Source organism: Oncorhynchus mykiss, chromosome 11, assembly GCF_057628025.1.
Source record: "Oncorhynchus mykiss isolate SJ-2025 chromosome 11, ASM5762802v1, whole genome shotgun sequence".
NCBI lineage: Eukaryota > Metazoa > Chordata > Actinopteri > Salmoniformes > Salmonidae > Oncorhynchus > Oncorhynchus mykiss.
The window spans coordinates 19753694-19777800 of record NC_143032.1 but is presented as its reverse complement, the minus strand read 5'-3'; the positions used below and the strand labels follow the sequence as shown (position 1 = coordinate 19777800).

General features: G+C 43.9%; 1 protein-coding gene across 1 annotated transcript in view; it reads right to left on the bottom strand.

The window, feature by feature from the left end:
• The window catches only part of pola1 (polymerase (DNA directed), alpha 1), an 89462-nt gene that overhangs the window by 6000 nt on the left and 59355 nt on the right, over positions 1-24107 (bottom strand). Inside the window, exons 34-36 of the mRNA XM_021620436.3 lie at positions 23096-23227; positions 19990-20106; positions 9728-9824 (exon numbers count right to left, since the gene is read on the bottom strand). Of these exons, the coding sequence (XP_021476111.3) occupies positions 9728-9824; positions 19990-20106; positions 23096-23227 (346 nt within the window). The remainder of the gene's footprint in view (positions 1-9727; positions 9825-19989; positions 20107-23095; positions 23228-24107) is intronic.

The following is a 24107-nucleotide window of genomic DNA, read 5'->3' as shown; positions in this document are numbered from 1 at the left end:
TCTTAGGTCAGTTAGGATCATCACATTATTTTAAGAATGTGAAATGTCAGAATAATAGTTGAGAGAATGATGTCAGCTTTTATTTATTTCATCACATTCCCAGTGTGTCAGAAGTTTTCATTAGAGGTTGACCGATTACATCGGAATCGCCGATTAATTAGAGCTGATTTCATGTTTTCATAACAAATCGAAAATCTGTATTTTTGGGCGGCGATTGATTTTTATAGCTTTATTTAACTAGGCAAGTCAGTTAAGAACACATTCTTATTTTCAATGACAGCCTAGGAACGGTGGGTTAACTGCCTTGTTCAGGGGCAGAACGACAGATTTTCACCTTGTCAGCTCGGGGGATCCAATCTTGCAACCTTACAGTTAACTAGTCCAACGCAATAACGACCTGCCTCTCTCTCGTTGCACTCCACAATGAGACTGCCTGTTACACAAATGCAGTAAGCCAAGGTAAGTTGCTAGCTAGCATTAAACTTATCTTATAAAAAACAATCATAATCACTAGTTGATGATATTACTAGATATTACTAGATATTATCTAGCGTGTCCTGCGTTGCATATAATCTGACTGAGCATACAAGCATACAAGTATCTAAGTATCTGACTGAGCGGTGGTAGGCAGAAGCAGGCGCGTAAACATGAATTCAAACAGCACTTTCGTGCTTTTTGCCAGCAGCTCTTCGTTGTGCGTCAAGCATTGCGCTGTTTATGACTTCAAACCTATCAACTCCCGAGATGAGGCTGGTGTAACCAAAGTGAAATGGCTAGCTAGTTAGCGCGCGCTAATAGCGTTTCAAACATCACTCGCTCTGAGCCTTGGGGGTTGTTTCTCTTGCTCTGCATGGGTAACGCTGCTTCGATGGTAGCTGTTGTTGTTGTGTTGCTGGTTCGAGCCCAGGGAGGAGCGAGGAGAGGGACGGAAGCTATACTGTTACACTGGCAATACTAAAGTGCCAATAAGAACATCCAATAGTCAAAGGTTAATTAAATACAAATGGTATAGAGGGAAATAGTCCTATAATTCCTATAATAATTACAACCTAAAACTTCTTACCTGGGAATATTGAAGACTCATGTTAAAAGGAACCACCAACTTTCATATGTTCTTATGTTCTGAGCAAGGAACTGAAACGTTAGCTTTCTTACATAGCACATATTGCACTTTTACTTTCTTCTCCAACACTTTGTTTTTGCATTATTTAAACCAAATTGAACATGTTTCATTATTTACTTGAGGCCCCAATAATCGGTATCGGCGTTGAAAAATCATAATTGGTCGACCTCTAGTTTACATACACTCAGTTAGTATTTGGTAGCATTGCCTTTAAATTGTTTATCTTGGGTCGAACGTTTTATGTAGCCTTCCACAAGCTTCCCACAATAAGTTGGGTGAAATTTGGCCCATTCCTCCTGACAGAGCTGGTGTAACTGACTCAGGTTTGCTCGCACACGCCTTTTCAGATCTGCCTACAAATTTTCTATGGGATTGAGGTCAGGGCTTTGTGATGTCCACTAAAATACCTTGAATTTGTTGTCCTTAAGCCATTTTGCAACAACTTTGGACGTATGCTTGGGGTCATTGTCCAATTGGAAGACCCATTTGCGACCAAGCTTTAACTTCCTGACTGATGTTTTGAGATGTTGCTTCAATATATCCACATAATTTTTCTCCCTCATGATGCCATCTATTTTGTGAAGTGCACCAGTCCCTCCTGCAGCAAAGCACCCCCACATCATGATGCTGCCACCCTTGTGCTTCACAGTTGGGATTGTGTTCTTCGGCTTGCAAGCCTCTCCCCCCTTTCCTCCAAAACATAACGATGGTCATTATGGCCAAACAGTTCTATTTTTGTTTCATCAGAACAGAGGACATTTCTCCAAAAAGCATGATCGCTGTCCCCATGTGAAGCTGCAAACCGTAGTCTGGCTTTTTTATGGTGGTTTTGCAGCAGTGGCTTCTTCCTTGCTGAGTGGCCTTTGAGGTTCTCGTTTTAGGACTTGTTTTACTGTGGATATAGATACTTTTGTACCCATTTCCCCCAGCATCTTCACCATGTCCTTTGCTGTTGTTCTGGGATTGATTTGCACTTTTCGCATCAAAGTACATTAATCTCTAGGAGACAGAACTCGTCTCCTTCCTGAGCGGTATGACGGCTGTGTGGTCACATGGTGTTTATACTTGCGTACCATTGTTTGAACAGTTGAAAGTGATACCCTTCAGGCGTTTGGAAATTTCTCCCAAGGATGAACCAGACTTGTGGAGGTCTACAATTATTTTGCTGAGGTCTTGGCTGAATTCTTTAGATTTTCCCACGATGTCAAGCAAAGAGGCACTGAGTTTGGTAGGTAGGCCATGAAATATATCCACCTTCACACCTCCAATTGACTCAAATTATGTCAATTAGCCTATCAGAAACTTCTAAATCCATGACATTTTCTGGAATTTTCCAAGCGGTTTAAAGGCTTAATCAACTTAGTGTATGTAAACTTCTCACCCACTGGAATTGTGAACTACCTCATGAAGCTGGTTGAGAGAATGCCAAGGGTGTGCAAAGCTGTCATCAAGGCAAAAGGTTTCTACTTTAAAGAATCTCAAATATAAAATCTATTTAGATTTGTTTAACACTTTTTTGGTTACTACATGATTCCATGCGGTCAATATAACATGGCTAAGGGCTGTTCGTATGCACGACTCCACAAACCCCAGTTGCCTTGTTGCTATTATGAACTGGTTAAAAACATAATTAGAACGGTAAAAATAAATGTTTTGTCATACCTGTGGTATACAACCCAGTTTATAATCTCCAATTAAGCCTTTCTTTCTACCACTTTCATACAAAACATATACAGTATATATTCTAAATACGCACATATTAATCCCTCTATCCGATTCCACTCTCCTCTACTACACTCCTATTACCCATCCTCCTCTATCTGTCATCCCTTCTTTCTCTCTCTCGTTTTCTTCTCTGTGTGGTGCATTAGTGGGTGTTGTATAAATACACAGGGACAGGCTGCCCAGAGGGAACAAAGGTTAAACACACACACACACACGACAGAAGATGGCATGTGCAGGAACTGAGAAGGGAACAGATGGAAAAACAATGATGTGCTCACTTCCTCACTAACACACACACAGGTTGGTGAGGCTGACCCAGCCACCACAAGTAACCATTACTAGATAATCCTCACCTCAGAGGAAGGAGAAAGTGAGACAAAAGGGAGGGAGGAGAAATGGCAGGAAGGGGGAGAGAAGAGGGAGAGAGGGGGACTATTTATCTGAGTCAGAGCGAGAGGAGGGAGTCTATTTATCTGAGGAATAGAGCGAGAGGGGGCAGACTATTGATCTGAGTCAGAGCGAGAGGGGGAGACTATTTATCTGAGGAATAGAGCAAGAGAGGGGGGGTGAGACCATCTGAGGAATAGAGCGAGAGGAGGGAGAATATTTATCTGAGGAATAGAGGGGGAGGAGGGGAGTCTATTTATCTGAGGAATAGAGCGAGAGGACGGGGAGACTATTTATCTGAGTCATAGAGCGAGAGGAGGGAGAATATTTATCTGAGGAATAGAGCGAGAGGAGGGAGAATATTTATCTGAGGAATAGAGCAAGAGAGGGGGGGTGAGACCATCTGAGGAATAGAGCGAGAGGAGGGAGAATATTTATCTGAGGAATAGAGGGGGAGGAGGGGAGTCTATTTATCTGAGGAATAGAGCGAGAGGACGGGGAGACTATTTATCTGAGTCATAGAGCGAGAGGAGGGGGGGACTATTTATCTGAGGAATAGAGCGAGATGAGGGGGGACTATTTATCTGAGGAATAGAGCGAGAGGGGGGGAGAAGAAAGAAGATGATGCATGATCAAGCGAACGCAATCATGTCATCATTTCTGAAAGGTAGGAGAAAATAATTCTTTTTTTCTCTAGTCTTCCTCCTGCTTTTCTTCATTCTTTCTCTTTTCCCCCTCAATCACTGTGTGTGGAATGGATAAAAGAATGATTTAAGAGTCAGAGTGAGAAAGAGAGGGAAGGAGGGAGGGAGAGAGAAAGATAGAGCCCAGTTCTCAGTAGGGGTTGCAGTTCAAATAAATGGCCTCCCTTTAAAAGAGCGAGTGAAAGGAGAAAAAGAAAAAAGATAGTAGGGAGAAAGGGAGGAATGAGGAGAGGAAGAGAGACAAAGCAAAAGGAGAAACGGAATGAAAGAAAAGGAACAGGAGAATAGACTAGAGAAAAAGGCACGATGGAGAGAAGGAGACACCACGCACACAAGGCCGGGCCTGTCTACAGTGTATCAGGGCTGTGCGGTGCTCCACTCTATCTAGGTATACAATAACAAGGGTATAATTAAGTGTGCATGATGAAGTTAATGGAGATGGGCCAAAGCAATCCTGGCACCAACACTAACGTGATGAAAAATAATGGTGCCGGGCCATAGCGCCTGCTAACGCTAACATGAATATTCTATTAGCGCATGGCTGTTAGCAGCTAGCGTAGCGGGCAACTGGGACAGGAGTTAATTTAATCACCCGTCGGAGCATGGTGGAGCACGGTTAGGACGGGGAAACTTCTTTGTGTGAGGGTAATTGCACAGAAAGAATAATTGATTTGACAATCGCACCCACGGATTTACTGTCCTTATATGGACTGGTAGGGAGGGAGGGTTAAGGGAGGAGGGAGAGAGATCAGGAGAGAAGACAGAGAGTGGCAGAGGAAGAGAGGAGAGGAGGCAGGAGAGAGGAGGGAGGAAAAGAGAGTGAAAGGAGGGGGGGGGGAAGGTACAGTGCTGTGACGAGGGGCAGAGGAGCTCTGTATGTGATTGAGGCATCAGGAGAGGAGAATTTATATCTGATCAATGCAGAGAAATTAAATTAGGGTTCACACACACAATCATATTCTGTACACCACAGACAGCGAGACAGAGGAGGAAAGAGCGAGGGAGGGAGGAGACAAAGCTGAAGCGTGCCAGTAAATGCTGTGGAAGTCATTGATATGAGATGTTTAATTATTGCCAAGAATGAGGTTGTTTTATCATGGGGGAATACTGCTGGTAGCTAGGTGTGTGAACGTCTGTGTATTCTATTAGCGATCTCCTGCCGGGGAGGAAATTACCTCTATGTTTAACTCAGTCACAGCAATCGGGCACAATAATGTAGGGTATATGTAGATCAGACAGATACCTGTCTCCTCTCGGGTAACAGAAGAGTAGTTGCTGCAGCAAACACAAGCCATGTAAGACTATCGAGGTAAAGATTGAAGAAATATCAGTGAAAGCGGAAACACTATTTGGATAGTCCATTTGTAGACGCTCTACAGACTATGAGTAACATTTCAACTAACTACCTACTAACCATAACCCTTACCCTAATCACAAGTTCAGCAAGCATTTGCTTATCAGCAGATAGATTCTCAGCAGATGTTCATACTACCAAATAAAGTGTGCCCGTGAAAGCAAAAGGTTAAGGAAACTAAACTAGGTTAAAGGTGTGGTAACCCAGCAGGTAAGGAGTGTGTAGGGCCACTGTTGTCTGGCCCTGTAATCCGAGCAAAGCTTCCCCAGAGAGTGTAATACAGTAATATGTGGTATTACTGCCCCGGGACCAGAGGATAACACACACAACATGTACTTTATAGCTGCACGGGTCTGTGTGTGTGGGTGTGCGTGTCGTCCCAGTCAGTCCACTAATCCAGTCACACCTAGAGTTATCCCAGTCTGAGCAAAGCCAGGGTGTGTGTTGTGAGGGTGAGTGAGAATAGTCACATAGTCATGTGTTTAGGCCTGGGAGATGAAATATACATTTTGAATAGTTTCAACACGGTGTGTTGTTGAAAACTATACAATAAAAAAGGTGTAGCCCTTTACACTTGTACCCGTATAAGGGTTGAAAATAGCAGACTTGGACACTGGTAAGTGCCTAAACTAACGCAGTGGCTGTACAGAAACATGCTATACGTGATGTCAGAGCTCAGGCTCTGTCGCTTCACAGCGCTGTATGGGTTTTGACTGACAGCCGTTCTGAACTTGAGTACCGCACCCGACTAGAAGTTGCCCCCCATCCCTCCTGGTAATCGGGTAACTTTTGCAACTCTTTTGTTGTCTGAGTGAGGGACATTCTGTAAACCACGAGGACTCAATGTATTTTGAAAGATGAGACAGTGGAGGATTATATTATAAATACAGCTATGATGTCATACAAGCTTGCCAAACACCCGTGAGTCCAAATGTGCACTTCACATTTCCACACCATAAGACTCATGTCAGTGTCAACATTTCTGATCACTATGTTTGATGTACAAGTTACAAGTTGACATGGCGTCATATCCTGAACAGAATGAGCCCGTTTGTTGTATTGTGAAGGAAGTTTGCCACGGACCAACACATCAGAATGCACTCATGACTCCTTTCTATGCGAACACTGTAAGATCGTATCTTATAATTTAGCTAGTCATGATTTAGCTAGTCATGTTGGCAATAGAACAAGCATTCAAATTATGCCCACCTGACCCAGATTGCGATTTATAATGGGACATTGTTGGATTGTGTGATGGTCGGGGAAGCAGTGTTGTGTTCCAAACAAAACAACTACAAGTGTGCTTTGCTCTAGCTCCTCAACGGCACAACTAGGAGAGCTCCTCAACGGCACAGCTAGGAGAGCTCCTCTACGGCACAGCTAGGAGAGCTCCTCTACGGCACAGCTAGGAGAGCTCCTCTACGGCACAGCTAGGAGAGCTCCTCAACGGCACAGCTAGGAGAGCTCCTCAACGGCACAGCTAGGAGAGCTCCTCAACGGCACAGCTAGGAGAGCTCTTCTACGGCACAGCTAGGAGAGCTCCTCTACGGCACAGCTAGGAGAGCTCCTCAACGGCACAGCTAGGAGAGCTCCTCAACGGCACAGCTAGGAGAGCTCCTCAACGGCACAGCTAGGAGAGCTCCTCAACGGCACAGCTAGGAGAGCTCCTCAACGGCACAGCTAGGAGAGCTCCTCAACGGCACAGCTAGGAGAGCTCCTCAACGGCACAGCTAGGAGAGCTCAAAAAAGCACATTGAAATGACTTAGACACTGCACACTTTGGAGAGGTTTGTGGCTACTTGGAAACAACAGTTAGAACTCTCACTCAAGCCCTTATAATTATTTTTATTATATTGCGCCTACCCAACATTCTTATCATGTTACTGAATGTATCCAGAATATTTTCAGATTTCATTAACAAATGCAGTGAAAGTACAGTAAATGTAAAATGCACATAAAATCAAAACAGTGTAATGGTTAGATTCAGTCATGTGATAGGTGAACTGTTGTGTACCTCACATTTAGTCTAATAATTTCCACATAGTCTCCCAGTTCCTTTTAACTGCTACCATTGTTATGCATTCCATATTTCTTCTGTAAGAAACATTTCAATGTAGCCCTATCCATATAGGCCAATTCCCACGATCGTAAAGGGTTAAACGGTTATTTCTAAAGTTGACCAAACAAAGAACCTGACAAGGCCAGACGCAAAAGAAGGAAATAATGAAAAGCAAGTAAAGAAAGCAAGGCAGAAAAGGGGAGGGAAAGAAAGGATTGGCGTTGATTTCTCACATCAAAGAAAGAGGGGGAAAAACACAAAAGAAAAGAGGCTATAATCATGTTAGCCCTCCTCGCCGCCTCCACCTCTCCTCCATCCCCATCCTGCCATTCCTGCGCCATCCGTCTCCAGAGTGGTCATCTATTGATTACAACTTATATTTACCTCCGCTGCCTTGCTCTTTCGCTCCCTCTCTCAGGCCCTCGCTTTCACACATGCGTCTACACACACACACACACACACACACACACACACACACACACACACACACACATACATATTTAATCAAATAAATAAATCTATTCGCAGAGCGACCCTTTCTAATCAAGTGACATCAATCAGAGGACTGTGGGTAAGGGGCCTCCGGAGCGAGCCCAGAGCGTGGTGTGTCGCGGCTAAATGGGTCCGGGAGGAAATATACGCTCCATGTCCTATTAAGGCAGAAGGGCTATCCTTTCATCCGCTTGCCTATTACTCCCCCTATCATTTCCCCAAATCTAAAACCTGTTTTCAATCAACACTGGCAACAGAGTGGCTGTCGGAGAAAAGGAAGAGAGCGGGAAAGAGAGAGAGATGGAGAGCTCTTTCCCTCTTTCTCTCCGTGATTGGAGCATTTTGCATTCTGTGTGTGTACGATTGTGTAAGATTCTCTGTGTCTGTGTGTGTCTGTGTGTGTGTGATTGAATCCGTCTACGAAATTAGGGCTGTCGACTCGAGGAGCTGAGTGTCCTTAACCCAACCCCCTCATAGCCCACGCCCATCCACCAACGCATGGGTGTGTGTCTACTAGTGATGCGTTGGTCAGCTGTTTGTTCATCCACACCTGACTGACTATGTGATAGTTCAAATCTGAGGCCCACATCCGAACCAAACACGCAAATATAGAAAATGTGATGTACAGTCAGAGGCGGAGCAATTTTTTGACAGGCCTTTTAGATAGGCCTGTGTTTCTGCTTATAATTTCAACATTTTGGTTGTCTATTTGTTAGTCAACTTGTCTATAATTAGATACATGCAGCTTATCTTCAGTCATTCCTTGTTGCCTTCGAATACTAAATAAACCCTTGCTCACCAGAATAATGCCATAAATCGATAGAATGAATTCTTCAATCTAGTTGACATTGGTAAAGTTCTTTCTTCACTGCTTCACTCGGACAGCAAAGGGACCGGGGCGAAAATGCAATAAAAAAAAATAAACGGAAATGATTATGTGCAAAATTTCCAAAATACATCAGTTTTAAGGAAATTAAAAGCTGTGAAAACCACCTAACATGTTTTGGCTTGGATGCATATTTTATGATGCTGATAAAGATAGCACCTTTACAGACGGTCCCTAACCACGCATTCGTTCTCTCAAAATGCTGAAAGAAAGAAATCATTCTGCAGGAGTAAATGTTATATTAGGCTATGTGAGAGGTTATAGACCTAGTCAGTGTCTGGATTTCAGACGACTGTTCCATTTAACCATCTGAACATTAGCCTACAGTTCCCTCGACATGCCATGTTAAAGTCCCCGTCGTGTGACTTGAATTTATATAGCGCCTCACAATCATCACATGTGACATAGCCGGCACCGCTATCATGCTCTTTTACCACTTCAGCAAATCGTTCCCAAACATTAAACTACTGTTCTGGCCCTCCTATTTACTTTCAGCTGTCCATTTTGCAGCTTTCCTCTTCTTAAATTAAACTCCGATAGTCTTTTCTGCCTCAGTGGATCAACGTAAACCTTTTCTGATCCCAAAGCATTTGGCAATTGGTGTGTATTTGGCGAGTGTACAGTTCGGCCCTAAAGCGTAGGCTTAGGCTACGCACTAACGTCAAATAACAATAATAAACATTTTTAATGGAACCTATAGATAAGAATGATATATATGGATTTTTTATGCATTGTTTTCTCTATTCAACCCACTTTTCATCCACCCACCCTTCATCCACACAATATTTAATGTCCCTAAGCCTGCCGCCAGGCGGATTTAACCGCGGGAACTGTGGGTTATGAGTCAACCCACGTATCACTAGTGTCTACAGGCGAGTGTGACAGTCACTACAATAAACTGTATGTGCGTCTTAATACATAGGCCTCTAAGATGTATGTACAGTAAGTGGGTGTCAATTGTAATATTGATTGAATGCTAGTGTGTGTGTAGTTTTACTTCTCTCGTCGGTCTGTAGTACTTTGCTGACAGCGTACTCCCAGTCGAAGATGAATCTGTAGTAGCACAGCTGGGTGTACAGGGCTTTCTCAGAGTACTGTGGAGAGAAAACACACATTACTACACACTCATCAACAGGTACTGTAGCAGTCAAACCTGTAGTTTGTCAAATGCGAGAGAGAGAGAGAGAGAGAGAGAGAGAGAGAGAAAAAAGACTGTTCCAAGCCCCTTAATCCAACCCCAGTGTTACTAGCACCCAAGGTGCTCTGATAATATACAGGCAACTGCCAAAATAATGGAAATGCTAGTAAATTAGGGATATTAAGTGTTTTGAAAGCAGGTGCTTCCACACAGGTGTGGTTCCTGAGTTAAGCTATTAACATCCCATCATGCTTAGGGTCATGTATAAAAGTGCTGGACAGGTCATTATTTTGGCAACCATAGCTATGCCCCCATAGGATGACAATAGGATGACAATACCCCCATCCGCAGGGCACGAGTGGTCAATGAATGGTTTGATGAGCATGAAAACAATGTAAACCATATGCCATGGCCATCTCAGTCACCAGAACTCAACCCAATTGAACACTTCTGGGAGATTCTGGAGCAGTGCCTGAGATAGCGTTTTCCACCACCATCAACAAAACACCAAATGATGGTATTTCTCATGGAAGAATGGTGTCGCATCCCTCCAATAGAGTTCCAGACACTTGTAGAATTGATGCCAAGGTGCATTGAAGATGTTCTGGCTCGTGGTGGCCCAACGCCCTATGAAGACACTTTATGTTCGCGTTTTACCTCTATTTAATGAGATGTCATAAAATATACTGTCTCCTCCTCTACCTCTTTCACTTTCCTCCCACATTCTCAGACCATGCTCACATCCCTGATCCTCCTATTTCCATCTCTCATCTATTTACATCTCGCCATCCTCCTCTCAGGGAGCATGACCAATAAAGCCGTAGTTTGGTTTGTTAATTTCAGCAACAATTAACTCTAGTCACATGTCAGAGAGAGAGAGGCTGAGATAATGAGGTAGTGGGTGAGAGCGAGAGAGAGGGAGGTAGAGAGGGAAATGAGGGAGAGGAGAGGGAAGAGAAAGGGAACGAGATCTGATCATGTGTAAATCACCTGGCTTATAGTTTGTTGTGATAAGGTTTTTGAGAAAGAGGAGAGGCAGCTGAACAACAGCCTCCGTCAATGTGATTGCATGAGGCCATTATCACAACGCTAATTACACTGACTGTTACATTCAACTACAGGACACCCCCATAACTAGCATCAGGGGTATGTAGTATGTTATTATTATGATGAGTGTATGACAGTGTTAGTATCCGTAATGCCTGTGTCCGCGAATGGATTGTGTTTTCAATGTCTATGAATGAGTGTGTGTAGTGTTTAACAAGTCTGTGAGTATGCATGTACATCACCATTCAAAAGTTTGGGGGTCACTTAGACATCTCCTTGTTAAAAAAAGAAAGAAGCACATTTCTTGTCCATTAAAATAACATCAAATTGATCAGAAATACAGTGTGGACATTGTTAATGTTGTAAATGACTTTTGTAGCTGGAAACGGCAGATGGTTTATAGAATATCTACATAGGCGTACAGAGACCCATTATCAGCAACCATCACTCCTGTGTTCCAATGGCACGTTATGTTAGCAAATCCAAGTTGATCATTTTAAAAAGGCTAATTGATCATGAGAAAACCCTTTCGCAATTATGTTAGCACAGCTGAAAACTGTAGTTCTGATTAAAGAAGCAATAAAACTGTCCTTCTTTAGACTAGTTGAGTATCTGGAGCATCAGCTTTTGTGGGTTCGATTACAGGCTCAAAATGTCCAGAAACAAAGACCTTTCTTCTGAAACTCGTCAGTCTATTCTTGTTCTGAGAAATGAAGTCTATTCCATGTGACAAATTGCCAAGAAACTGAAGATCTCGTACAACGCTGTGTGCGACTCCCTTCACAGAACAGTTCTAACCAGAATAGAAAGAGTAGGAGGCCCCAGTGCACAACTGAGCAAGAGGATAAGTACATTAGTGTGTTTAGTTTGAGAATCAGATGTCTCACAAGTCCTCAAATGGCAGATTCATTAAATAGTACCCGCAAAACACCAGTCTCAGTGAAGAGGCGACTCTGGGGATGCTGGCCTTGTAGGCAGAGTTCCTCTGTCCAGTGTCTGTGTTCTTTTGCCCATCTTAATCTTTACATTTATTTGCCAGTCTGAGATATGGCTTTTTCTTTGCAACTCTGCCTAGAAGGCCAGCATCCTGGAGTCGCCTCTTCACTGTTGACGTTGAGACTGGTGTTTTGTGGGTACTATTTATTGAAACTGCCAGATGAGGACTTGTGAGACATCTGTTTTAGAGGTCGACCGATTAATCGATTAATTAGGGCCGATTTCAAGTTTCCATAACAAATCGGTAATCGGCATTTTTGGACATTGATTGTGGTTGATTACATTGCACTCCACAAGGAGACCGCGTGGCAGGCTGACTACCTGTTACATGAGTGCAGCAAGAAGCCAAGATAAGTTTAATGCTAGCTAGCAACTTATCTTATAAAAAAACAATCAATCTTAACATAATCACTAGTTAACTACATATGGTTAATGATATTACTAGTTTATCTAGCTTGTCCTGCATTGCATATAATCGATGCGGTGCCTGTTCATTTCTCATAGAATCAGCCAACTTCGCTAAACAGATGATTTAACAACCACATTCGCGAAAAAAGTACTGTGGTTGCACCAATGTGTACCTAACCATAAACATCAATGCCTTTCTTTAAAATCAATACACAAGTATATATTTTTAAACTTGCATATTTAGTTAATATTGCCTGCGAACATTAATTTCTTCTAACTACGGAAATTGTGTCACTTCTCTTGCTTTCCGTGCAAGCAGAGTCAAGATATATGCAGCAGTTTGGGCCGCCTGGCTAGTTGCGAACTGTGTGAAGACCATTTCTTCCTAAGAAAGACAATCATCATTAATTTGCCAGAATTGTACATAATTATGACATAACATTGAAGGTTGTGCAATGTAACAGCAATATTTAGACTTAGGGATGCCACCCGTTAGACAAAATATGGAACGGTTCCGTATTTCACTGAAATAATAAACGTTTTGTTTTCGAAATGATAGTTTCCTGGATTTGACCATATTAATGACCTATTTCTGTGTGTTATTATAATTAAGTCTATGATTTGATATTTGATAGAGCAGTCTGACTGAGCGGTGGTAGGCAGAAGACTTGTAAGCATTCATTCAAACAGCACTTTCCTGCATTTGCCAGCAGCGCTTCGCTGTGCTTCAAGCATTGAGCTGTTAATGACTTCAAGCCTATCAACTCACGAGATTAGGCTGGTGTAATGTGAAATGGCTAGCTAGTTAGCGGGGTGCGCGCTAATAGCGTTTCAATCGGTGACGTCACTCGCTCTGAGACCTTGAAGTAGTTGTTCCCCTTGCTCTGCAAGGGCCGCGGTTTATGTGGAGCGATGGATAACGATGCTTTGAGGGTGGCGGTTGTCGATGTGTTCCTGGTTCGAGCCCAGGTAGGGGCGAGGAGAGGGACGGAAGGTATAATGTTACACTGGCAATACTAAAGTGCCTATAAGAACATCCAATAGTCAAAGGTATATGAAATACAAATGGTATAGAGAGAAGTAGTCCTAGAATTACTATAATAACTACAACCTAAAACATCTTACCTGGGAATATTGAAGATGTTAAAAGGAACCACCAGCTTTCATATGTTCTCATGTCCTGAGCAAGGAACTTAAACATTAGCTTTTTTACATGGCACATATTGCACTTTTACTTTCTTCTCCAACACTTTGTTTTTGCATTATGTAAACCAAATGGAACAGGTTTCATGATTTATTTGAGGCTAAATTGATTTGATTGATTTATTAAGATAAAATAAAAGTGTTCATTCAGTATTGTTGTAATTGTCATTATCACAAATAAATAAATAGAAATCGGCATCGGCTTGTTTTGGTCCTCAGTGTTGAAAAATCATAATCGGTCAACCTCTAGTCTGTTTCTCAAACTAGACACTAATGTACTTGTCCTCTTGCTCAGTTGTGCACCGGGGCCTCCCACTCCTCTTTCTATTCTGGTTAGAGCCAGTTTGCGCTGTTCTGTGAAGGGAGTAGTATACAGCGCTGTACGAGATCTTCAGTTTCTTAGCAATTTCTCGCATGGAATGGCCATCATCTCTCAGAACAAGAATAGACTGACGAGTTTCAGAAGAAAGTGCTTTGTTTCTGGCCATTTTGAGCCTGTAATCGAACCCACAAATGCTGATGCTCCAGATACTCAACTAGTCTAAAGGACAGTTTTATTGCATCTTTAATCAGAATTTAATCAGAATTAAATTTTCAGCTGTGCTACCATAATTGCAAAAGGGTTTTCTAATGATCAATCAGCCTTTTAAAATGATAAACTTGGATTAGCTAACACAATGTGCCATTGGAACACAGGAGTGATAGTTGCTGATAATGGGCTTCTATACACCTATATAGACATTCCTTAAAAAAAATCTGCCGTTTCCAGCTACAATAGTCATTTACAACATTAACAATATTTACACTGTATTTCTGATCAATTTGATGCTATTTTAACAGACAAAACAAAAAAATGTGCTTTTCTTTCAAAAACAAGGACATTTCTAAGTTACCCCAAACTTTTGAACGGTAGTGTGTACAATTGAAGTCGGAAGTTTACATACACTTAGGTTGGAGTCATTAAAACTCGTTTTTCAACCACTCCACAAATTTCTTGTTAACAAACTATAGTTTTGGCCAGTCAGTTAGGACATCTACTTTCAGCTTAACAAGTCATTTTTCCAACAATTGTTTACAGACAGATTATTTCACTTATAATTCACTGTATCACAATTCCAGTGGGTCAGAAGTTTACATACACTAAGTTGACTGTGCCTTTAAAGAGCTTGGAAAATTCCAGAAAATTATGTATTGGCTTTAGAAGCTTCTGATAGGCTAATTGACATTATTTGAGTCAATTGGAGTTGTGGATGCATGTACCTGTGGACGCATTTCAAGGCCTACCTTCAAATTCAGTGCCTCTTTGCTTGACATCATTGGAAAACCAAAAGAAATCAGCCAAGACCTCAGAAAAAAAATTATAGACCTCCACAAGTCTGGTTCATCCTTGGGAGCAATTTCCAAACGCTTGAAGGTATCACGTTCATCTGTACAAACAATAGTATGCAAGTATAAACATCAAGGGACCACGCAGCCGTCATACCGCTCAGGAAGGAGACGTGTTCTGTCTCCGAGAGATGAACCTACTTTGGTGCGAAAAGTGCAAATCAATCCCAGAACAACAGCAAAAGGACATTGTGAAGATACTGGAGGAAACAAGCACAAAATTATCTATATCCACAGTAAAACGAGTCCTATATCGACATAACCTGAAAGGCTGCTCAGCAAAGGAAGAAGCCACTGCTCCAAAACCGCCATAAAAATCCAGACTACGGTTTGCAACTGCACATGGAGACAAAGATCGTACTGTTTGGAGAAATGTCCTCTGGTCTGATGAAACAAAAACAGAACTCTTTGGCCATAATGACCATCATTATGTTTGGAGGAAAAAGGGGGAGGCTTGCAAACCGAAGAACACCATCCCAACAGTGAAGCACGGGGGTGGCAGCATCATGTTGTGGGAGGGCTTTGCTGCAGGAGGGACTGGTGCACGTCACAAAATAGATGGCATCACGAGGTAGGAAAATTGTGGATATGTTGAAGCAACATCTCAAGACATCAGTCAGGAAGTTAAAGCTTGGTCGCAAATGGGTCTTCCAAATGTACAATGACCCCAAGCATACTTCCAAAGTTGTAAGGAGGCCTACAAACCTGACTCAGTTACACCAGCTCTGTCAGGAGGAACGGGCCAAAATTCACCCAACTTATTGTGGGAAGCTTGTGGAAGGCTACCCGAAACGTTTGACCCAAGTTAAACAATTTAAAGGCAATGCTACCAAATACTAATTGAGTGTATGTAAACTTCTGAACCACTGGGTGATGAAAGAAATAAAAGCTGAAGTAAATCATTCTCTACTATTATTCTGGCATTTCACATTCTTCAAATAAAGTGGTGATCCTAACTGACCTAAGACAGGGAATATTTACTAGGATTAAATGTCAGGAATTGTGAAAAACGGAGTTTAAATGTATTTGGCTAAGATGTATGTAAACTTCCGACTTCAACTGTATGGATGTATGTATGTATGTAATGGTCATCTATGGCCATGCGAGACACACAGCTGTTGACCCACGATGCACTGCCTGGTCAATAACTAACCATGAATCCCATAATGGATCCTTGGTTACCGTTGCCAACGCAGAGCACACACACTTCCCCTCTCACAAACTAGCCATACACACAAAGTCGCACTGGACTTGACTGACAGGTGTCGAAGAGGCGTGGCTAAAGGTGTTACAGGTCGTTATTGAATTTAGAGCACACACAACCACACACGCACAAACGCCTCGTCATTCGGCTCAGTGCTTTGTTCTTGTACTGACACCATTTCAATTTGCACCACAAATCTGCTGCATTTTCAGCCTGGCTGCCCAAAGAGCAAACCAGCTGTGAAATTGCCTCTCTAGGGAGCGAACAACCCCCCCCCCCCCCCCCCCCCCACAACCTCGCTAACTACCCCCCTCACTCAATCTGCACACACACCCACCATATAGTAGGTGCACTTCCCTTTCTCATGCAAGTGAACCTGTAAAGTATGGGCTGAGAGGGAGAGAAACAAGGGGAGAGAGAGAGAGAGAGAGAACAGGGGGAGAAACAATTGTGGGAGAGCAATGAGGGGGAGTGAAAATTGAAAGGGGATGAAAGGGAGAGAAAAAGGGGGAGATAGCATACAAAATGGGTCTAAATAGCTAAACCACAGCCAACAGTCTAAAACAAACCACAAAAGCCCACACAATAAACTGAACACGGTAAAAATGACATCCCCCCCCCCAAAAAAAACTACAATTAGTATTCTATTCAGACAGGTACTGAGAGGTCAATGACTACATGACAAAATAAGTGAGTAACTAAGACAGTCACGTGCTCAGTATGAAATTAATTCAGTAAATACAGCACAGTCAGCCATCACTAGTACTAATCCATAAACACTGGAGCTACATCTAAAGGTTCCATGCCATACACTAAGTGTACAAACATTAAGCACACCTGCTATTTCCATGACATAGACTGACCACGTGAAAGAAATGATCCCTTATTGATATCACATGTTAAATCAACTTCAGTGTCAGGTTAAATAATGATTTTTAAGCCTTGAGGCATTGTGTTTGTGTGCCCTCCAGAGGGTGAATTGGCAAGACAACAGACTGGTAGATGGTAGTGGGTGCCAGGTGCACCGGCTGGGTTTTTCATGCTCAACAGTTTCCCATGTGTATCAAGAATGGTCCACCACCCAAAGGACATCCAGCCAACTTGACACAACTGTGGGAAACATTGGAGTCAACATGATCCAGCATCCCTGTGGAACGCTTTCAACACCTTGTAGAATCCATGCCCCTGAGGGCAAAAGGGGGTGTAACTCAATATTAGGAAGATGTTGCTAATGTTTTGTACACTCAGTATATATTCCACCTAGACACTGCTAACCTGCAGATCCAGTTGACCCCTTACACACACACACACACACACCACTGTAGCTGCAAGAGAGAGGAGAGAGAAATCACTGTGTAGCTGTGCGTTGTGATATCTGATACGGTTTAACTCAGACGTTGTAGCGTTGGGTTGAGTTCTCCCAGCGATCTGCTTCACAAGCCTCCATAATGAGTCAATATATGTAAATCTTTACTAGCCAAACACTGCAGGAAACAAAGACATTTAACTGGCGCTCCCGCTCGCTAGCGCAGCCCTGCACCAATGGGTAATTTCTCCCCATTCACAAGGCATAATTGCCTGCTATTTGAAGATATTCATGCTCAATTTTTGAAATTAATTTCAATTGGGGGGAAATGTAGAAATGTCAGCTTCAGTGAAAGGGATTTGATTTCAATTATCCTCGCTCAAAGGCCCTGTGATTTCCAAATACACTTAAGCGAAATTATGACAAGAATTTTTGTTCGGTGAATTTCAGTGTTTAAAGAGCGATTAGGCGATAATGGGGCGGCTTTGAGCCGGGAGTGAATGCAGCCGTCTCCCTCTGAAAGGCACTCAATTATCTCTGATTGCTCCAGCTATAATGTATCAAATAGAGATACCTGCTATTGCCGTAATTTGTGTGAAAATTAACATGCTGCAATTTCCACTAGAGAGGAAAAAAGAGCTTTAATGGGCGCCTGAACGTACATCAATAAAACTGAGGGAGAAAGAGAGAGAGGGAAGCAGGGAGAGAAAGATAGATAGGGAGAAAGACAGGGAGGGAGAAAGAGGGAGGGAGTGAGGGAGAGAGGAAGAAAGAGTGGGAGGGGACTGAGCGCATTGGCTAAACCGAAAATGAAAGGGAAAAAAGAAGCGATAGAGAAACAGAAAATGAGAGAGAGAAACAGCGCATCAGATACAAAACGAAAGCAAGGGAGGGGGAGATTGTTAAAGAGGGAGAGAGAAAGAGAATTTAATTTACTGAAAATATTACAAATTGCACCTGTGCATAACTCCCTCAAATTACCAACCAATCAACAAGAGTGGCTATTACTCCTCTATTACATGGAGATCAGAGTGAGGAAGAGAGTAGGGCGAGAGAGAGACAGATAATGGGGGGGGGGGGGGGGGCAAGGGAGGGAATATGAGAAGGGGAGAGAGGGAGGGGGAGAGAGAGCAAGCAGAAAACACATCACTGACAGAGACAGGAACGAGGCTGTGGAATGAAGAGTAGGAAGAGGATAGAGGGATAAGATAAAGGAGAAGAAGGGTGGAGGCAAAGGGGAGAAAGAGGGGATGACGGATAATGAGATAGAGAATGAGAAAAGGATGGAGGAATGAAAGTACAAGAGGGGAGAAAGAGGGAGAGAGAACAGAAAGATGGGAGCAAGTGGGCGAGGAGCGAAAGGGAGGAAGGCTGAAGAAGGGAGCAAGGGAGAACAGGAGGGACAGAGGGAGCGGAGGAGAGAAGAGGTGGGTTAAGGGTAGAGGGGTGAGTTAAATGTTTTATTCAGCCAGCAGTTTAAAGTGGCAGGGCCCTCAGGCACAGAGAAGGACGCCTAAGTGGCCGTGGTGACAAGACAAATTGGCCTTTTGGGTTTCAACCTGTCGCCACACAACCCTACACACTGCTAGAGAGAGATAGAGGAAGAGAGATAAGGGGAGGGAGAGAGGATGAGGGGGGAAAAAGAGGGGGAAGAAGGGGGAGAGAGAAGGAGGAAGAGGGGAAGGGAGCTTGGGGAGAGAAAGGGGGAGGATCGAGAGAGAGAGAGAAGCTTGTAGCTTGTAGGGAAGGAGGAAGAAAGTGGAGAAGGAGTGAAAAATAGCAGAAAAGGGGAGAGAACTACAGGAGAAAAATACATTGAAACATCAGGGATAAAACGAGAGGGAAAGAGATGTCAGATCAAGTGAAGGCAGAGAAACACAGAAAGAAAAACATCTACCCTTCAGGCTAACCTGGTCTTCATAAAGGAGACAGTTTAAAAACTACCAGTACCCTCCTACAGACACACACTCAAGGCCGTAAGAGGCCTGTGTAGAGAACAGAGGATACCCTTATCAGTATGTGTATGTTGTACTTCAACATGAATTACAAGTGTGTGTGTGTTGGGAAGGCCTGTATAAGAATCTCATTAAAGTATGAACACAACAGTTGAGGCAAGGACAGGGTGGGAGGGAGGGAGAGTGAGAGGAGAAATATGGAGGGGAGGTAAATAAAAAGGAGAGCAAAAACAAGGGAACGTGAGAGGGGAGTGAGAATAGATCATTTAGACCATGTGAATGGAGGAAAGGATGAGAGAAGAGGACGAGAGGAGAGGACGCGAGATGCGAAGCGGAGGACTGAGACAAGGAGGGGACAAGAAGAGAAGGGGATGAGAGAAGAGAAGGGGATGAGAGAAGAGAAAAGGATGCGAGAAGAGGATGAGAGATGAGAACGAGAGCTCAGTAGCTTTTAAAATGGCTCTACAGCACCATCACCTGGACAAACCATCCAACATCGATAAGACTGAGTGTGTGGGTACACATCCAGTGTGTTTAAGCAAGTGGATTATATGTGTGTGGTGTGTTCATGCTTGTGGGTGTATGTGTGTGCGGTGTGTTAGTGTGTGTCTGTTACCTCTGGTTTGAGTGTAGAGCGGGTGCAGGCAGGACAGATGGGTCCAGATCTGGAGAAGGAGATAGGCAGCCTCCTAGTCCGGTTTTGACAGGCCTGGTCCTCACACACCAACCAACCCTGACATGGAGAGAGGGATAGGAATGAAGAGGGATTGGGGGGTGAAGCGAGATGGCATGAGAGAGGGACAGAGAGAGACAGACAGAGAAGGATGGGGAGAGAGAAGCAGAGGAAATATAATGATTTTACAACTTTGTATTCATATGAAGGAAACTTTAAAAAACAAGGCTAACTTGTTGGAAACAATTACATAATTATCTGCCTAAATACACGTAGATCAACTTTCTCTCGCCTTCTCTCTGCCTCCTCGCTAAATTGTATATTCTCAAATTTTCCAAGACAACCCCTCTGTGCGAATAAGGCACATCTGCTTGAGTCTGGGGGTCCTTCCCTTTTCAGACAGGCAGAGCAGAGGGCAGGAGGTGGTTAGGACCCCTGGGGTGAGTCAGTGGCCTTGGACAGGTGCAGAACCTACTCCCTCTGTTCCCCTCCCCCCAATATCTCCCTGGCCTGCCCTTTCGTGTTGGGGTTATTACCCAAATAATAACAGTTCCCAAGACATCAAACCCCTTACTACATACTGCACCTGTCCTATCACCTCACAAACCAAATCATCCCACACACACACACACAACGACCCAGTTGAGCACTCTAAGGGTGAGCCACACACCCCTATGCACCCGTCACCCCATAACTCTCCCAGATATACTAGGCCACAGAGAAAAGGAGGACATTTGGAGGTCTCTTTTCCCCTGTATCAATTACAATCATAGAGTAGACAGATAAACTGAAGGGTCTATTGTACTGTTATCAATCTCATTAACCTGGCTGCAACCACACACACACAGACACACACACAATTGTGGTGAATATTATCAGAGCCAACAGAGCAGTTTAATGTCCCATGATCCTCGTGTCTGTGGTGGTTGGCAATGTTTAGATAACGTCTCTGGCCCAGGGGGTTGTGGGTAATGCTGTGAACTCTGGGAGATTGTAATTGAATTGGGACATATGTGTGTGTTTGGTTTTCGTTTATAGGCGATTGGCGGGATGCTGTGTGTGTGTGTTCATTAGGGATATTATTGCCTGACTGTCTGATCCCAGAGTCTCCTGAGGACACAAGCCTAAACACACAGCACTGTTCCCATGGGCTGGAGATGCATGCGAACACACACACGAGAAAGTGTATATTAACTGATAAAGTCCTGTGGGTCTTTGATTGAAACTGAGCAAGAGGAGAGAAAGAGAGAAAAACATTAAGCCAGAGAGAGAGCAAGAAGGAGATGGGGGGGCTAATAATGACATAATTACAGCAGTCACTACCTGACACACTGAATCCAGCCGTCAGATGACTTCCACACCATTTAACTAAACAGATTAAACTGCAGTGAGACAAGACACAGAAACTAGCCTACCCTCCCTCCCTCTCCATCCCTAGTCCTCTCTCCTTTCACCCTCTCCTCTTTTCTCTCATTTGCACCTCATCCCATTTCTCCTCTCTCTCTTTTCTAACATGCTCCCCCTTTCTTCCCCTGTCCAACTCTCTACCGCCTTTTCTCCCTCCATCCAGGGTGTGATAATGAGGCAGATAGTTGACTTTGTGGAGGGTTAAGGTTTCACACAGTGATCTCAGACCAGTGGAACTCAACACACAGGAATCAACCTGGCGCGCGCACATACACACTATTTTGACTGGTGGTTCTCAGGATAAAAGGACTAGAGAGAGAGAAGAGACAAGAGGTTCTAGCTTGTAAGGAAATCAATCCTGCCAGCTCTAGAGTTGAATAGGTCTGAAACCAGTCCACTTTTGTAGACAAAGCACGCAACCACGCAGGCAGGGACACGCACACACACAAACACGCACTCACCTCTCACTCTCTGAATAGAGCTGAAACCAGTCCACTTTGTACATCCTCCGCTTAATCAAAGCGGCTCCATTCAGCAATTTGACCTTTTGTTCAAAATAGGATTATCACCTTCTTCTCTATTTATTCCCTCCCTCCCTCAGCCAGTTTCCAGGGGTGACCCACATGACGAGAGTAATTGCAATAATTTGTTAAACGCCATGGCAACGGGTGTTTGAAAGGGGTAAATAAGAGGGGGGTCGGAATGACAAAACGAACCAACGACACTCGGGGGGGAGTGAGAAAGATAGATGGAGAGGAAGATTGATGGAGAGGAAGAGGCAGAAGAGAGAGGGATCAGTGTTTGGCCAGTCTAGCAGAGCAGGTTTATTGATAATAGCTGGGGGGGTTAACGTCTCTGTAGGAACACACGCGCACAGAGGTGCAGGCCAGGGCTTTCACTCTATCTGGCCAGACAAACAACTCCATTTGAGCTCTCCCTTCGTCTGAAAGAAATCCTTAATTACCACTCTTCATCGCCCCCTCTGTGTGTTTATACACACGTGTATTCCTAGAGTGTGTGTGTGTGTGTGTGTGTGGTGTTAGTATTCAGTGGCAGCAGCTGTTTCACACATTACAAAGGGGGCTAGGGGCTCGTTCCCTGAGAGAGAGTGTATGTGCGTGTTTTTTTGGGGGCACATTCGCCCCACTAATTGATTTCTGCTCAGCACTGTGGGAGTGTAACACCCCCTCCCCTACCTACACACAATGCTCAATCTAAAAGACTAGCAGGCAACGCCACTCCAATCTTCCACTGCATTCCACAACCCTGAAGACAGCATCAGTGCTAGTTCTAGAAAACATACGAGTTCTACTAAGCAAAAAGTTCTGAAACCAATACAGAGAGTTCCAGAACAGTTCTAAAACCCTCCACACTATTTCTCCAACTAAAGATATCCAAATACAAGCTCCAGTCAGAGCCTGACTACTACAGTGAGCACAGTGTAGTGTATTCCAGGAAAGCACTAAAGCCTGAAATAACTAAATTAAGTCCATTTGCAGAAGGGCGAGGGGAAAGGCCATTGTTCGGCATTCAGTAGAGAGTAGGAATAAATTGTAATAGTAAATCTGAGCAGGACAAAACTGCCTGCAATAAACCACACACATCTCTCTCCCCCCTCTTACACACCCCCATTGGTACTCACGCTGTAGTATTTCCTGATGTGCTTGCGGATGTCCAGTAGCAGCTTGTTGCTGATGTGTGTGGGGTAGTCCAGAGGACGCCCCCCACAGGTCGGGTTGCAGCATCGCAGCAGAGCCGCCTCCACCATCGTACCCTACACACAAACAAGATGGGACTTCGTCAGCACAGCGCTGGCGCGTGCACACACTCACACACAAGACCAGTCAAAGCCTGCTCTCCAGGTTTATCAGTGGAGAACTCAGGACTGTAGGAATCATGCAGCACCACATATAGGCAGATCAAGTAGACCCCCAGCCAATCTCCCCAGCCTGCAGACCCCCAGCCAATCTCCCCAGCCTGCAGACTCCCAGCCAATCTCCCCAGCCTGCAGACTCCCAAGCTCCAGCCAATCTCCCCACTCATTCACCTGTCAGAACAGGCTTTCATAGGCACCTACCTGGACTGCGAACACAATGGAAATTCCACAACTAGTAGCTAACTACTTCCTATCTGCTAAGGCCTAAACAATGTTCTCAATTAGTCAGTGACAGGACTGGGGAGTGTCTCAACAGGGCTATGCATTTATACACACATTTCCACACAGTGGTACATCCACACAGTAGTAGTGGTATTCCTACAGGGTTTCCCTGCTTTTACAGAAATGGTGGATGGGGAGTTGGGACTGACAGCCGGGTGGTAGGACAGCCGGGCGTACACATACAGCAAAAGTTTGAAGTTGGGTTTTCATCCCCAGGAGATGACTAGAAAACATCAATTGATTTTCCTTCTTTCACTCCCTCGCCCTCTGTTTCTTCTCTTCTCTGGTTTTGATAACAGCCGTCTACCTCGCTCTATTTGATGTTCTCTTCCTCTCCCCCTCCCATTCTCTCCAGCTCTTCTCCTCTCTTGCCACCCCCTTTCAATCTCCCTGGCCTCTTTCCTTCACTCCCCCTGTATCTCAAGTCAAGGCCCGCCTGAGTTGTTAGACCATGTTACCACTAATTAACGTACCACCTTATCAGTGTGTGTGATGT